General features: G+C 25.2%; 1 protein-coding gene across 1 annotated transcript; it reads right to left on the bottom strand.

Annotated features, from left to right (window-relative positions):
- Positions 1 to 10,473: 10,473 nt before the first annotated feature.
- On the bottom strand, positions 10,474 to 11,334 carry LOC112708063 (ethylene-responsive transcription factor ERF023). The gene has a single exon (XM_025760183.3). It carries the CDS (start codon positions 11,230 to 11,232, stop codon positions 10,621 to 10,623), a length of 612 nt encoding a protein of 203 aa, XP_025615968.1. The 5' UTR covers positions 11,233 to 11,334; the 3' UTR covers positions 10,474 to 10,620.
- Positions 11,335 to 13,945: the final 2,611 nt, after the last annotated feature.

Below are 13,945 nucleotides of genomic sequence, written 5' to 3'. Positions count from 1 at the left end.
GGGATATTATCAGGTCCTACTGCTTTGCTATAATGTATCAAAATTAAATTCTTAAAAAAATAAAATATTATCAATTTTGACTTATTTAATATATAGTAATTTTATATATGGGTACATAGATGATAAATGGAGCATGCAAAAATTGCGGATATAAAACAAAACATCCATCAATTTTTTTTTATAGAAACCTTGCATCACATGCCTTGTTTTTTAACCCTAGAAACAAAAATGGACCCCGTTGATATAATTTCCCTCCACATATTATACATAAATAAACTCCAAAAAAGATTATTATTGTCTCACGTGTTGAATTAGGTGTCTCCATTTTTGTGGTTTCAATAAATTGAGATCTCATAATAAATTGTTATCTTCCATTGTAGCAGTAGCATCCAACTTGCTCTTCTTTGCGTCCTCTTCGTTCAGTTCCAAAACTATGAGACAATCAAATCTACCCAATTTTTTGTCCGTACAATGCCAATCATGCATATATGCTTTAATTTTTTTTTCTCATGATTATTACTTTGACTAATTATTATCTAACAATTTTTAACTAGTAAATTCATAAAAAAAACTGCAGATAAATTTTTACTTTAGTTAATATTAACTAATTTTTTATTAAAATTATTTTTATTTTTATTTTTTTTAAATAGTTCGAAATTTAGTATTATAATTTATTATAATTTAGAATTTAAAATTTATTGTTTATATTAAATTTAAAATTTGAATAAATTGATTGATATTGCTTTAAAAAGATTAATTCTCTAATTGAACTAAAAAATAATTTAAAAAATTGATTGATATTAGTTAAAAAAAATTGACTCTTTAATTTAACTGCTTTGACACAAATTAAGTTAATTAGTTTACATATTTTTAAGCAGTGTTGACCGTTTTTTAAATTATTTCTCATACTTTTTAAGATCTTTCGCCATTATATATAGATATTTACATATACATATATCACATGCTAAATTAAATGAGAAAAATAGATTACATGTATCAAACGCCAAAAAAAGCTCATGGTAGACTCATGGTGCTAGAAAAGAAAAGGGAAATAATAGAGAGGAAGTCAAAATAAAAAAAAATTGCAATTTATATATAACCTAAAATCATATATACACAACACAAACAAAAAAATGCATCCTATTTAGTATATGTTCTTTTATTTGTAATTTTTGTTTAAGAGTTTTGTTGTTTTGGTTATTCTCATTTGTAAACATAAGTATTAAACTGAATTACATAAAATTTCTTGTGTCATTTTGTTATGCTTTTGTTCCGACCTAAATTATTAACAGGATTCAATTCAAAATTTTCCGATAAATAAAGATAGTTCCCACATTTGTGACCTGTTTTATCATTAATAAGAACTTTTTTAATTTGTATATTGTAAGAAATTCGAACAATCGCTTCAAATGTAACATCAGAAAATTTCATTCGTTAGAATTTTATTTAATATTTACGAATTTATTACTCAAATAACATAAATTAAGACTCGACTCAAATATTATGGATTAAAAGAATATTTTACGTACTCAAATTCCAATAATATAACACCCTCATATAATATAAGAAATAACAAATAAATAGCCAACTAATTATAATTCAAAAGTAATTAATCAATCTCTAATTCTAACTAATTACTCGTATATATATCTAATAAAACACGTCCAAGCTAAGCGTGTTCATATATATTAATATGGACCCCTATATATATCAGGAAAGTAACTTTCAAATGTGACACGATATTATTCAGTTTCTTCATATTTATGAAGAAGAAAGCAAGCAAATAAAACTCAAACAGCTGGAACAATAATGCACTCGATATGAATTTTGTACCTTTTTGCTAACATATATTTGGAGGTATCTAATATATATATATTATCACTTCTTGATATCAAACACTTAAGGAAGAGTAGAGAAAAGGACTTGTGTGAATTTTTTTTCCATGAAAACTTGTTGGCAATGGTAGTGACATATTATATTGGTGGCGGCTACACATAAAATTATTCATATTCATAATTTTTAATTTATAGCATATATAATATATAATATATAATGTCATCTATCATGTAGCACATGTTGTCCTTTTGTTTATTTTTTTTCTAATTTTGGAATTTCGCTCTTATCACTATTTTAATCCTTTGATTTTTTTTTTTCCTTGCGTTGTTCTTACCATTGTTCCTTAATTAATCTAAAATAATAATACTATGTTTTAGTTTTAAATTTTAACCTAATATAAGATCCATATATCTATCCCTCTCATTAAAATAAGTGAATTTCCACTTTTAATTTGTACTTGAAGTTGCTTGGGTCAAATATTTTAATTTTGTCTCAAGATAGAAGGGTGTTTGGTAGTAATTGTAATATTTTGGAAGAATAAAACAAAAAATGTTAAAGTAATTTCTTCACGTCTCAACCATCAAACAAGCTTATGTACTTGCTTTCTTGTACTTGTGTTCTGGAAACAATTTCCAAACCGTAATTAAATAAGAAGATATAAAAGAATATGAAATATTATTTATTAGAGATATAATAATTATTTATGTTGCATCTTTCTATCAGTTTAAATTTTTAATAGAAGTGATTTTATGTGACATGACATCAAAGTTTTATGTCCAAAAAATTTAGAATTCGATCTTTGATAAACTCAAAAAAAAAAGCATAAGAGAAATTTAAAAAAAAGACTTATGCAAAAATCAAACAAACCCAAAAGAAACTCTTGCTTGCGAAAAATATTAAAGTAGGGCTAGAAATGAGCCGAGTTGAGCCGAGCTAGATCAAGCTCAAGCTCGACTCACGAAAATTAAGCTTGGCTTATGACTCGACTCATTAACAATCGAGCCTATTTCTTAAGTTCAAGTTCGATTCGCCGAAAGCTCACGAGTTGACTCAAATAATAGAAACATAATCTATAATTCTATTTTGATAAATTATAATTTATATATTTTAAAAATATTTAAAAAGATCAATTTTATATATTCTCTATCTTTCAGTAAATTATAAATTTTTTATTTATATCCTACATCAAAATTATATATAAAAATTAAATATAAATTTTAAATAATTAAGATCATTAATATGTGTATATATAATATTAAAAGTATATATTAAATGCATATAAAATATGTGTATTAATATATATATATAATGAGCTGAACTTATCCAAGGTCAAGCTCGACTCATTTATTTTATGAGCTCAATTCTAAGCTCAAACTCGGCTCACCAGCTCACGAGTTCAGCTTATTGAGCTATTAACAAGTCGAGCTCGAACTGACTCATGAGCTGACTTGACTCACTTCCAGCCCTGAATTAAAGATATAACCATTAATATTACCTATTTCTCCTATCAGTTTAAACTAAAAAAAACGGTTTTATAACACTATTTTTAACTCTTCTTAAACCTTCTCGTCCGATCCATCTATTATTGTTTTGGAAAATCATTTCAATACTATCATATATCATCTTTTTTAAAAGATTAAAATATTAGATAAAAATAAATGAACAAAATTTTATCTTTGTCTTATATTATAATTTTTTAGAAATAATAATGATCAAATTATATATATTTTGTCATAGAAATTCTAAAATAATATCATAAAATTATTTCTTTTAAAAATTTAAACTATTAAATAAAAAACACACACATATATATATATATATATATATATATATATATATATATATATATATATATATATATATATAACAGATAATACAACTCTAACTATTTTCTTAGAGAAAATTTTCTGAATTATTGAGAATCCTATGAAAAATACAAATTAACTACTCCAATAAAGATTGCAGCTCCGATCCCTTTTTGTTGCATAACAGAATCATGCATGGTCAGTGTTAATTAACTGTATGCATTAATAATACATGCAGTGAAGAATGGTCAATGTGTCTAAAAGCTAAAACCCTAGGATGACTTGAACCATGAATGAAGTTGCATCATTTTATTTGGTTCGTTTCGTACTTGAATTCAATTCAATGATTAAATGAAAGGACAGTCAGAATTGAAAACTTGACAAATTCAGAACTGTAATTTTGAGATGGCAAGGTACTTAATTTCTTTAATTGGCATGCAAAGTAATTGTCACACATAACGTAGTATTACAGCTTTAATTACTCCTTTCTCCTTTGCCCTATTATGTTGTGTTTATTGAATTTTTGTCTCACTTTTTCATATGAAAAATTTTTGGGCCAGCAAATTTTAGTATTTTTTATTATTATTTGGCTAGTACAAATATTAAATTATCATTTTATTAATTTATGTGTATAAATTCTGAAAAATATGTGTAAAACTCTAATAAATATAGGTGCAAATTATATACTTTTTGTATGCAAAACGTCTATAAATATGAGTGCAAATTATTGTTGGCTAAATGCTGACAAAAAATAATAATATTTGCTAGCCATATAGCATTGCTCTTTTCATAATTCTAAACCATTAGTTATAAAGTCTTCCTATTATTAGTAAGGTTTAATTATTCTATTGGTTTATATAGCTTAATCAAATTTTTAATTAGGTCCCTATATATATATATATATATATATATATATATATATATATATATATATATATATAAATAATTGGATCCCTACACTATTTTTAATTTTGTAATTAGGTCATTTTCATGTTAAAAACGTTAAAATTAATAGAATATTTCTTCTAAAATACATACAGCCAAAGATCTAATTAGGTTTTTAATTATGAATATATTTAATTTACAAAAAATATTCAGTTAATTCTAATATTTTTTTACACTAGAAAAGGCTAAATTATAAAATTAAAAGTAGTGTAAAAATCTAATTAAAAAAGAAAAAAATATAGAGACCTAATTAAAATTTTAGTAAAATTATAGAGACTAACAGAATAATTAAATCTATTATTAATAATGAATTTTTTTAATTTTTCACATAATATCTTCTATCTGAACAAGTCAAAAATTAATTTATTACAACTCGAATAAAACTGCATAACAAATTGCAGCATATACAAAATAGAATTCGAATTTTATATTTAATTAAATAGACCAATGATGTAACTACTAAACTAAATCTAAATTGGGTTACGTTATTAACCTGGATAAAATATCGACTTAATTTAAACGAAATTTATATTTTATATATATATATATATATATATTTCGAATATTTACTGCTACTTGTATCAACTCGTGTGGTAAACAACCCTTATTTATTGCAACTCAAAAACTTTGGTGAATGGCAATGGTTAAAAGTTAAAATAAATGAATTCACTGCATATAGAACAAGCTGAATTTTATGTCCTTTATTTTAGTTTTCTATTTATCTTTGTATATAGAACTTTCACAAAACTACAGTCTTTGTCGTTACAAATAATTAATATGCTGAATTTTCACCATGCTATATATATGAATAATTTTTAATCTTATAGGACAAGCAACATTGTGGTCCTAAATGGGTATACCCTCACTTAGATGTTGATGCATTGGGTTCTTCCAATCTCTTTTTTCTTTTCTTTTTTTTTTTTTAAATATGTCTTGTCTATTATTGAGATATATATATATATATATATATATATATATATATTCTAGCATTTTATTATATATGAGAAATAATAATTGAAACAATTTTTTTATACATTTTTTATGATATAAAACACAAAATAATTCTCTTAGTATATATAATAATGCACTTGCAAAGATTTCTTGAGAGAATCTTAGAAGAAGGCCCTCCATATCATATATTAACATATATGTCCTTTATTCTAATTACCGGACCACACAAAAGAACAAAAGATAGAATTATAAATAAATACTAAAAATTTTTTATGATGAGAAGCCAAGAGTGTTATCTAATTAGGAATTAGCACTTGAAATATTGGTTTTATAATCATGAACCACTTATGTTGAGAAATAATTATTGTTCATTTGGATAAAGTAATTAATACGTAGGTTAACAAAAGAATGTATTTATAGGATAATAAAATAAACAATAATCTTACATAAATTTATAGTTATTTTATAATAAACAATAATTTAGGGGAGGGGTTGATTTTATGATAGTGTTTAATTTGGGAGTTAATTTTTTATTATTTAATATATATCAGCTAATTTTTATAATTTTAAATTTAAATTCTTACTCCTAAATTCTTCAAAAATAAAGATAAAAAAATAGCTAATAATATTAACTACTTAAAAATTATTATTTATACAATATCTTTATAAAATGAAAAAAAAAGAAGAGGATTTATTTAAGTGTGAAAATGGACACTAGTAACTTTCTTCTATCAATGGCTGTATCTGCTGATTATGATGATAATGACCTTGACCAGCTTTAAAATGACATTCATTGCAATGTTTTCAATGCTGCTTTTATTAGGATAATGTATAGTCCAATATTTTTTGTGCATATTAAAAATCACTATATATGTATTATTTTATATATTATGTATTCATATTTTAATATGCGTATATTTTATATGAATAATATATATGTATATATATATGTATATATATACACATTAAACATGTGTGAAAAATAACATTTTTTTATCAATATTATTCTTTTGGTTTTTAAAATTATTATTGTTCACATAATTCCATATAGCGGAGTGAGTGATAATTTAGTGGAAGCATTTTCAATAATAATTAAAATATTTCGAGTTTTGATGTATCTTAAAATTTATTTTTATCTTTCGTCATAAAATCACTTTTACTAAAAATTTAAGTTGATAAGAGAAAGTACATAAATAATTATATTTTTAATAAATTCTTTTAAATAATAAGAATATATTTTTGAGTTTGTTTAAATTTTTATACAGCTTTTTTCGTTTTTTTTAATTTGCCTTATGTTATTTTTTTTTAAATTTAACAATAATCGAATTCTTTTCACCAGTCATAAAAGTTAGAAAATAATCCTCTCATTTCTAATTAACTTACTCCTTTGTAAACAAAACTAAAAATAAATAAATTATTTTATCAACTATTATTGATGATATATATTAACCTTCTTCTTCTTAGGTGACAAAGCAGCATGAAAAAAAAAATCTTTTTCTACTAAATATCTCAAAACTTGAGATTCAAGAAAAATGAAGAAAAAAATATTAGATGAATAATTTTTTATTATATTTATTTTATATTTAAACAAATACTAGTCAACTCTCAAATTTTTTTTTAACTAAAAACATTTTTCACCTCATTATCCAAAAATTAAACCTAAGCCACACACATAATGTTACCCATTTGATAGATTTCGTTGTCAAAGTGACAATCACCCACGTTCTTGACATGGTTCTAAAATCTGAAACATAATATTTTGAATTGAGTGTTACTTCGATCCACTTCCCTTTTATTGAATTATAAGACAAATAAAGATATGAAAAATAGTAAAATGTCAATTTCTTCACACTCCCCCCCCCCCCCCCCTAAAAATGTACACATAATAAAAGATGACGAAATCTCTCTATCTATCCTTGTTAATCTTTTTCCACAACGTGACTGAATTTTCTCATGTAATTTTTTTAGCTTAATTATTATATATGAATTTTATCATGAATTAATTTAAAAAAACCTAAACGGTATATATATATGTGTGTAATAAATTAAAATGAACATGAAGTTAAAATTCATATATATTGTTATGTAATCACCTAATAATTATCAATTCTTATTATTTTTATAAAATATTTTTCTTAAAAATTTAGATGGATAGTAAAAAATGCGTGAATTTTTATATTTTTAACACGGCTCTTAAAAATAAATTTTTGAGTCTTGTTGATTTTTTTTTAATTTGTCTTATGCTAAAAAAAAAATTTTAAGTCTAAAAAGAAAAATTAAACTCTAAATTTTTTATTAAAACAACTCTGGTGCTATATTATAAATTTTTCTTTTAAGTTAAGATCAGATGATAAGAACGACTAATTATATTTATAACACTTATATGATATGAAAAGAAAAAAGATATAATAAGAGTGATAAAAAGATATCAAAAGTTTTCATGAAAAGCTTCCAGTGTTGCAACAAGTCCACATCCGGTTCGCATCCATTCCTGTCACTTGTTCAAGATGCATGTTAAAGGCTGAATCAATTTCTCATGCTTTGTTCCAATGCCCCCTATCTTCAATAATATGGAGACTAAACTTAATAACCCCTGACCTATGGATGAGAGAAGAAGAGACATTTTTCAATTGGTGGCAACGAGTCTTATCCTGGGCAGCGGCTCAATTAGACGGTAGACAAAAGACCCTCCTCATCGCGGCGCTGTGTTGGAGCACTTGGAAAGCGAGGAATCGGTGTGTTTTTGAGAAGGTAATAAGCCCGGCACCATAGATAGTGAAAGAAGCCAGCAATTTAGTGCGTGAACTCGTGAGCCATACCTGATAGATGCTGCTAATTTTCTTTACTCTTACTTTACTCTTCTTTAAGCTCTTAGTCTTTCGGTCACAGTTGGTGATAAATGGGAATATCCAATTATTTTGTACTTCCTTATAGAAACACTTTTATTTTATATTAGTAAAATAATATTTATCTTTGAGAAAAAAAAAAGAGTGATTCTTAGATAACTTGATACCACGAAAATGTAGGAGATGATAAAATAGTAATATCCTTATTAAAAAAGGTTTATGTAATTATGTCATAATAATCACGATGATTATTGTGTTTAATATTATTTAACATGTAACATGACTCTTCTAAACATACAGTTCAAACGCAACATCAATATAATGCACTAAAGTACGAAGTGCTTATAAGGCTATAACATCAATATAGTTAATGACGTGAACTCATCATGCACAATAATATTGCATTAGTAGCCACTACTATCTCTATACTCTCTAGGATTATTATCTTTTCTTTTATTTTATTTTTTAAATTTCATTTAATTTGGTTTCAGCTCAACAATTATTAGTTACGTCATATTGAGATTTAAAAAAAAAATTCTGTTAAATTAAATTATTCATATGTTTTTTTATTGATTTAAGTTTTATAAAAAAAAATTTAAGATAGTATTAGAATTTCTATGACTAATTGAAATATCTTGGCATAAATAATTTTTTTAATAATTTATAAGTAATCGAATTTCTTATAATAAGGCTTGATTAATTAATTATTAATGATAAAAACCAAAAATAGAAAAGGACTTTCCAACTCTCAAAAGTTACATAATATATATATATATATATATATATATATATATATATTAAAAACTTTATCTAATTATATTATATGTTTAACTAGTTGAAATTGAAAAGTTTGACTTCCCAAAATGAAATATGCAAAGTGTGAAGAGGGAAGAGAATATGTTCATAAAGAAGAAATATGGTAGAGAAAGTTTCATTATTCCACTACTTTAGAAAATTCTTGTAGTGTACGTAAAAGGTATATAAAAGGATAAATGGATTTTAAGCAATTTGGTGATAGTTGATTCCACTTGCACGCCAGAACTAAGATGGCTAGATTGAAATTTTTATTTAAGTGATTAATTAAGGAAAAATTATTATTAAATGGATAATTAAACATACCCTTATCTTCATTTACTATGAAAATATTAACTTTTTTAATCTTTTCTACTAATATTCCTTTCTAAATTCGTCTAATTTAATTTAGTAGTAAACTATAAGTATCCAACGAAATTTGGACTCAAAATCAAAATTCTTACAAAATAAATGAATTTATCTACTATTTGACAAATTTATTGTTAGTTAATAGTTACTTAATTAAATACAACTTTTTTAGGCTTAATTAAATACAAACTTTTTTTTAGGGTATTATTAGGGTTAAAATTAAAGAGGAATAAATGAAAAGTAGTGAAAGATAGAGAGAGAAACGTGGAGATATCAACTTCAAAGATTTAAAAAAAAAAATAGATAGAATAAAAAGGTGAGTGTGTATATGTGTGTGTAGATATTAGTATTTGAGAGAAGAGTAATTAACAAGTTCAATGCAAAGCTAACCACCGTTTTATAATTATGATTATTACACTTAAACAATCTCATTTCTTGCTTTATTCTTTTTCCTCTTTTAATTTCTTCAGTAATTGAAAAAAATATATATTATATATATGAATATATACATTCATTCTAATATTACCTTTATAATTTTTGAAGTTCAATTTCGAAAAAAAAAATAAATAAAGAACTCATGAAAAATCTAATACAGAAGAACCAAACTTCAAAGAGATGTATAACTCTAAAAATGTGTATTCAAGTTAATTATAAATAATTAAGTAAGCCAAAGCTTCAATTCAAAATCCACCATTTCATGTATAAAATTATAATCACTAATCATGCTATATGCTAACTAATTAAACAGCATTAAAATTAAAATTATATCAAAATAATTGTTAATAATATACTAATTAGCTATTAGATTTTTCTGTTAAACTATATTTTTTTTACAAATAAAAAACAAATAATTTGTTTTTAAGTCATGACTTAAAGAAATTTTAAACAGTAAAAACTATGCTAAATATCAATAATTAGTGGAGAAAAAATTTTCAGTTACTGCTACAAATTATTATTATAGTTTTTCTTCCAATAATTATTTTATAATACACACATAAAAATAATTAAAAAAAATTAAAGAGGAATTAATATACCAACCACAAAGTTATCATTTTTTCTAAAAACACACACATACACTAACCACTATACGGTAACTCAACTTCCGGCCAAGCCGTTACGTCGCCGGAGCCGGAGGATCCGCCGGAGTTCCACCCACCGCCGCCGTGAGAATAACTCCATCTGCACTCTCCATCGTTCATGAGCTCAGGCAGCTCAATTTCTCCCCAGAAATCATCGCCGTCGGAGGAAGAATTCGAAATGCCGCACTTCTCCGGCGAATCGCCGGCGTCATCGGCAGTCACGGCTGCTGCTGCGGCGGCGGCGGCCATGTGTGCTGCTTTTGCAGCTGCGGCTTGGATGTCACGTGCGGTGCATGACGACGGAGGAGGAAGCGGCGGAAGACGGTGAACCTCGTCGGGAAAATTGAGCTGCGCTTTTCGGCCTTTGAGGAAGTAAGCGGCGACGTCGTAGGCTTTCGCCGCCATCTCCGGCGACGGGAAGGAACCGAGCCATATGCGAGACTTCTTGCGAGGTTCTCGAATCTCCGAAACCCATTTCCCCCATCGACGCTTCCTCACGCCGCGGTAGACAGGGTGGCGCGTTCCTCCTACGCGGTTTATGGTGGATTTTGCCGCGGCGGTTACGGTTGAAGTGGTGGCGGTGGTGGTGGCCGTTGTTTGTAGCTCCATGAAGGGAATTTTTTTATTTATTTTATTTTATTTTTTTTATTTTGTAATGTTTGTAATAACGGTTTACAAACATTATCTTCTCCTTTATAATGAACTTTGTGGTGCTCATATGCAAAATTACGATACTACCCCTTACATAGATTTTTTAATGGTCAACTTTTTGTTTTTATAGTGTGTTCATAAAGCGGTAAAGGGAGGTTGTGACTAATCACGTTGGTATCATACGGTAATTTTTCATATATTAAAAATTATGGAAAAGTCTCATACTAGCAATTTTATTGCATTTTGGTCAGTATGTAATCAGCCAATAAAAATGAATTATTAGATAAAATCTCACACTATTAAATTATTATTGATGACTACCAATCACAAATATTGCTAGTCCCCTAGCATTACTCAAAAACTATTTTAATCTTGTGACAAATCTTGTGACAAATTATAATAAACTTGGATAGATTAAATATTTAGCTCATTTATTCGTTTAAATAAATATTAAAAAATTAAATTTTATTATATATATATATATAATATTTTATTAGTTAATAATAAATTATTAAATAAAATTTAAATTTATGATAAATTAATTTTTAGTCTATTAAATTAAGTAAGGAGAATTGTGAATAAATTTATGACTAATTATTTGTATTGCAAAAATAAAATTTTAAATAATTTATACGTGTGAAATATTTATTATCTTATAAATTAGTTTTTGAAGTTAAGTTATATCTTCTGTTTAATTTTAATTTTAATAATTTGTCTTTAGATGAATAATACACCTGCAATGATGAAAGATATTCGTTGAAGTTTAAAATGGATCTCATTAATAATTCAAGAGATATAGTTGAATAAAATAAACACATTTTTTAAAAGCAATTACTTCAATATTATTTGAAAATTAGAAGGTAAAATTATTTTCTTTTGTGTGTTATTGTATGATACATTTATATCATGTTTGAATTAAACTTTAGATAATATAATCAACTTATTGTATTATTTTCTTTTTTATGAGAATATCAACTTGAGAAATATTTATGTAATCATAGAATATATTTTAATGTTTGTTTAAAAACTTAATTACTTTTATTCAAATTTTAATTACTGTTTGTAGATTGATTAAATATATAATTATAAAATAATATATGAAAGAGAGTAATTTAATTTATCCTTTTGCAGAAAGTAAGTAGTGAATTGATTAAAGAAATTAAACTTAATAATAGAAATTAAAATTATACATCAATAAAAACATAATTTACATTCTGTTTTAATAAAGAATTACATTTACCTCTCGTTTAAGTTGGTAAAATTTAAATAAATTTCTTTTTATTTGTAAAAGCGTATTGGAGTACTAATTTGTTCAAAAATTTAAATAATATTACAATTGATAGAATTTTCCTGAATAAGCGAAGAAATTACTATACAGCGGTGTAGTGGACCATTGCTGTTATCATCTTACAAAAATTGAAATTTGCCAACAAATTCAAGTAAAATATAAGAAATTCATCAGAAAAAACAAGTTGAACATTTAAATCTAGTAAATATTTCAACAAAAAATAATATGATTCAATTTGAATCAATTGACTAATGTAATGTAAAGTTGAATTTGTTATGAGAGTAAAATTGAGGAAGGAAAATTCATAAAACGTTATTCTCTCTTCTTTCACTTTTAAATTAAACTAGTTTTTTTGTTATTTTCATTGTTCAATGACACCAAAATTTAATGATATGATACTGTTAGTAAAAATAATTATATTCAAAAATTGAATTGATTCAAAATATTAATAACGTTTCAAAAAGGAGGTAGAGATCAAAAGAAATGCACGTAAAGGTATTAAGTAGAAAATTGTTTGGCACAATTTTCTATTGATATCATAAATCGAACAGTTATTCGAATGAAAAAGATTGAATGTGTTTTCGAATTAAGTATTTTTTAGTAGCTGGTAAATGTTTGGACAAAAGAGCGAGAACGGTTATTAAAATTTTCACTCATGAGGGGACATCATATCATTAATGGTCGGTTATAAAAAAGAGTTATAAATACTAGAAAATATTAAGAAACTATAGTTAGAATTTTTCTTTAGAAATACATTCAAGCATACAGCGAATTTTTGAGTTTGCATTCGAGTTTGATTTCTGTAGAGTTTCTTCTATGTGTTTATCTTTTCAATTTACAATTTGAGCAAATTTTACTTTTCCTGTTCAATTTATTTTTAAAGCATCTTTAAATTTTATTGTCAGATTTATATTTGAGTATCTTTAATCTTCATGTCAAAAGTCCTTTGATTTAATCGAAGACATTTTTATCGCTTTATTTAAATTCATTGCAAACCTTTTCGATTTCATTCATGTTGTCTTCCAAAAGCTTCTTTTACACACCTTTTGAAATTCGTTACATTTCAATGCTCGTTTAATTTGAGGGTCTTTGATGCATTTATAGAAAAACTGGTACTTGCAGAAAGAGAAGCAGGTTTCGCTCCCAAATCATTAGAATCAAATCACTATAAATTTGCTAAAAATCGACAAAACAGATGCGTTAAGCAATACGACAGTATATACTTGATTGTCCTAATTAACTGTTAAAATGATAATTTATACAATTAGCTTAAATTAACTCCATCTAAATTGAGGTATTTCAATTGATTAAGACCGTCAAGTATATTCTGGAGTTAATGTAGTAATAATAAACGTGTCACATAAGTAAATTTTAATATTATTA

The sequence above is a fragment of the Arachis hypogaea genome, chromosome 8, assembly GCF_003086295.3.
Source record: "Arachis hypogaea cultivar Tifrunner chromosome 8, arahy.Tifrunner.gnm2.J5K5, whole genome shotgun sequence".
NCBI lineage: Eukaryota > Viridiplantae > Streptophyta > Magnoliopsida > Fabales > Fabaceae > Arachis > Arachis hypogaea.
This window is presented reverse-complemented; position numbering and strand designations above follow the sequence as displayed.

Coding starts and splice junctions, on each gene's coding strand:
- LOC112708063 (XM_025760183.3), bottom strand. CDS start 11,232: ATGGAGCTACAAACAACGGCCACCACCACCGCCACCACTTCAACCGTA.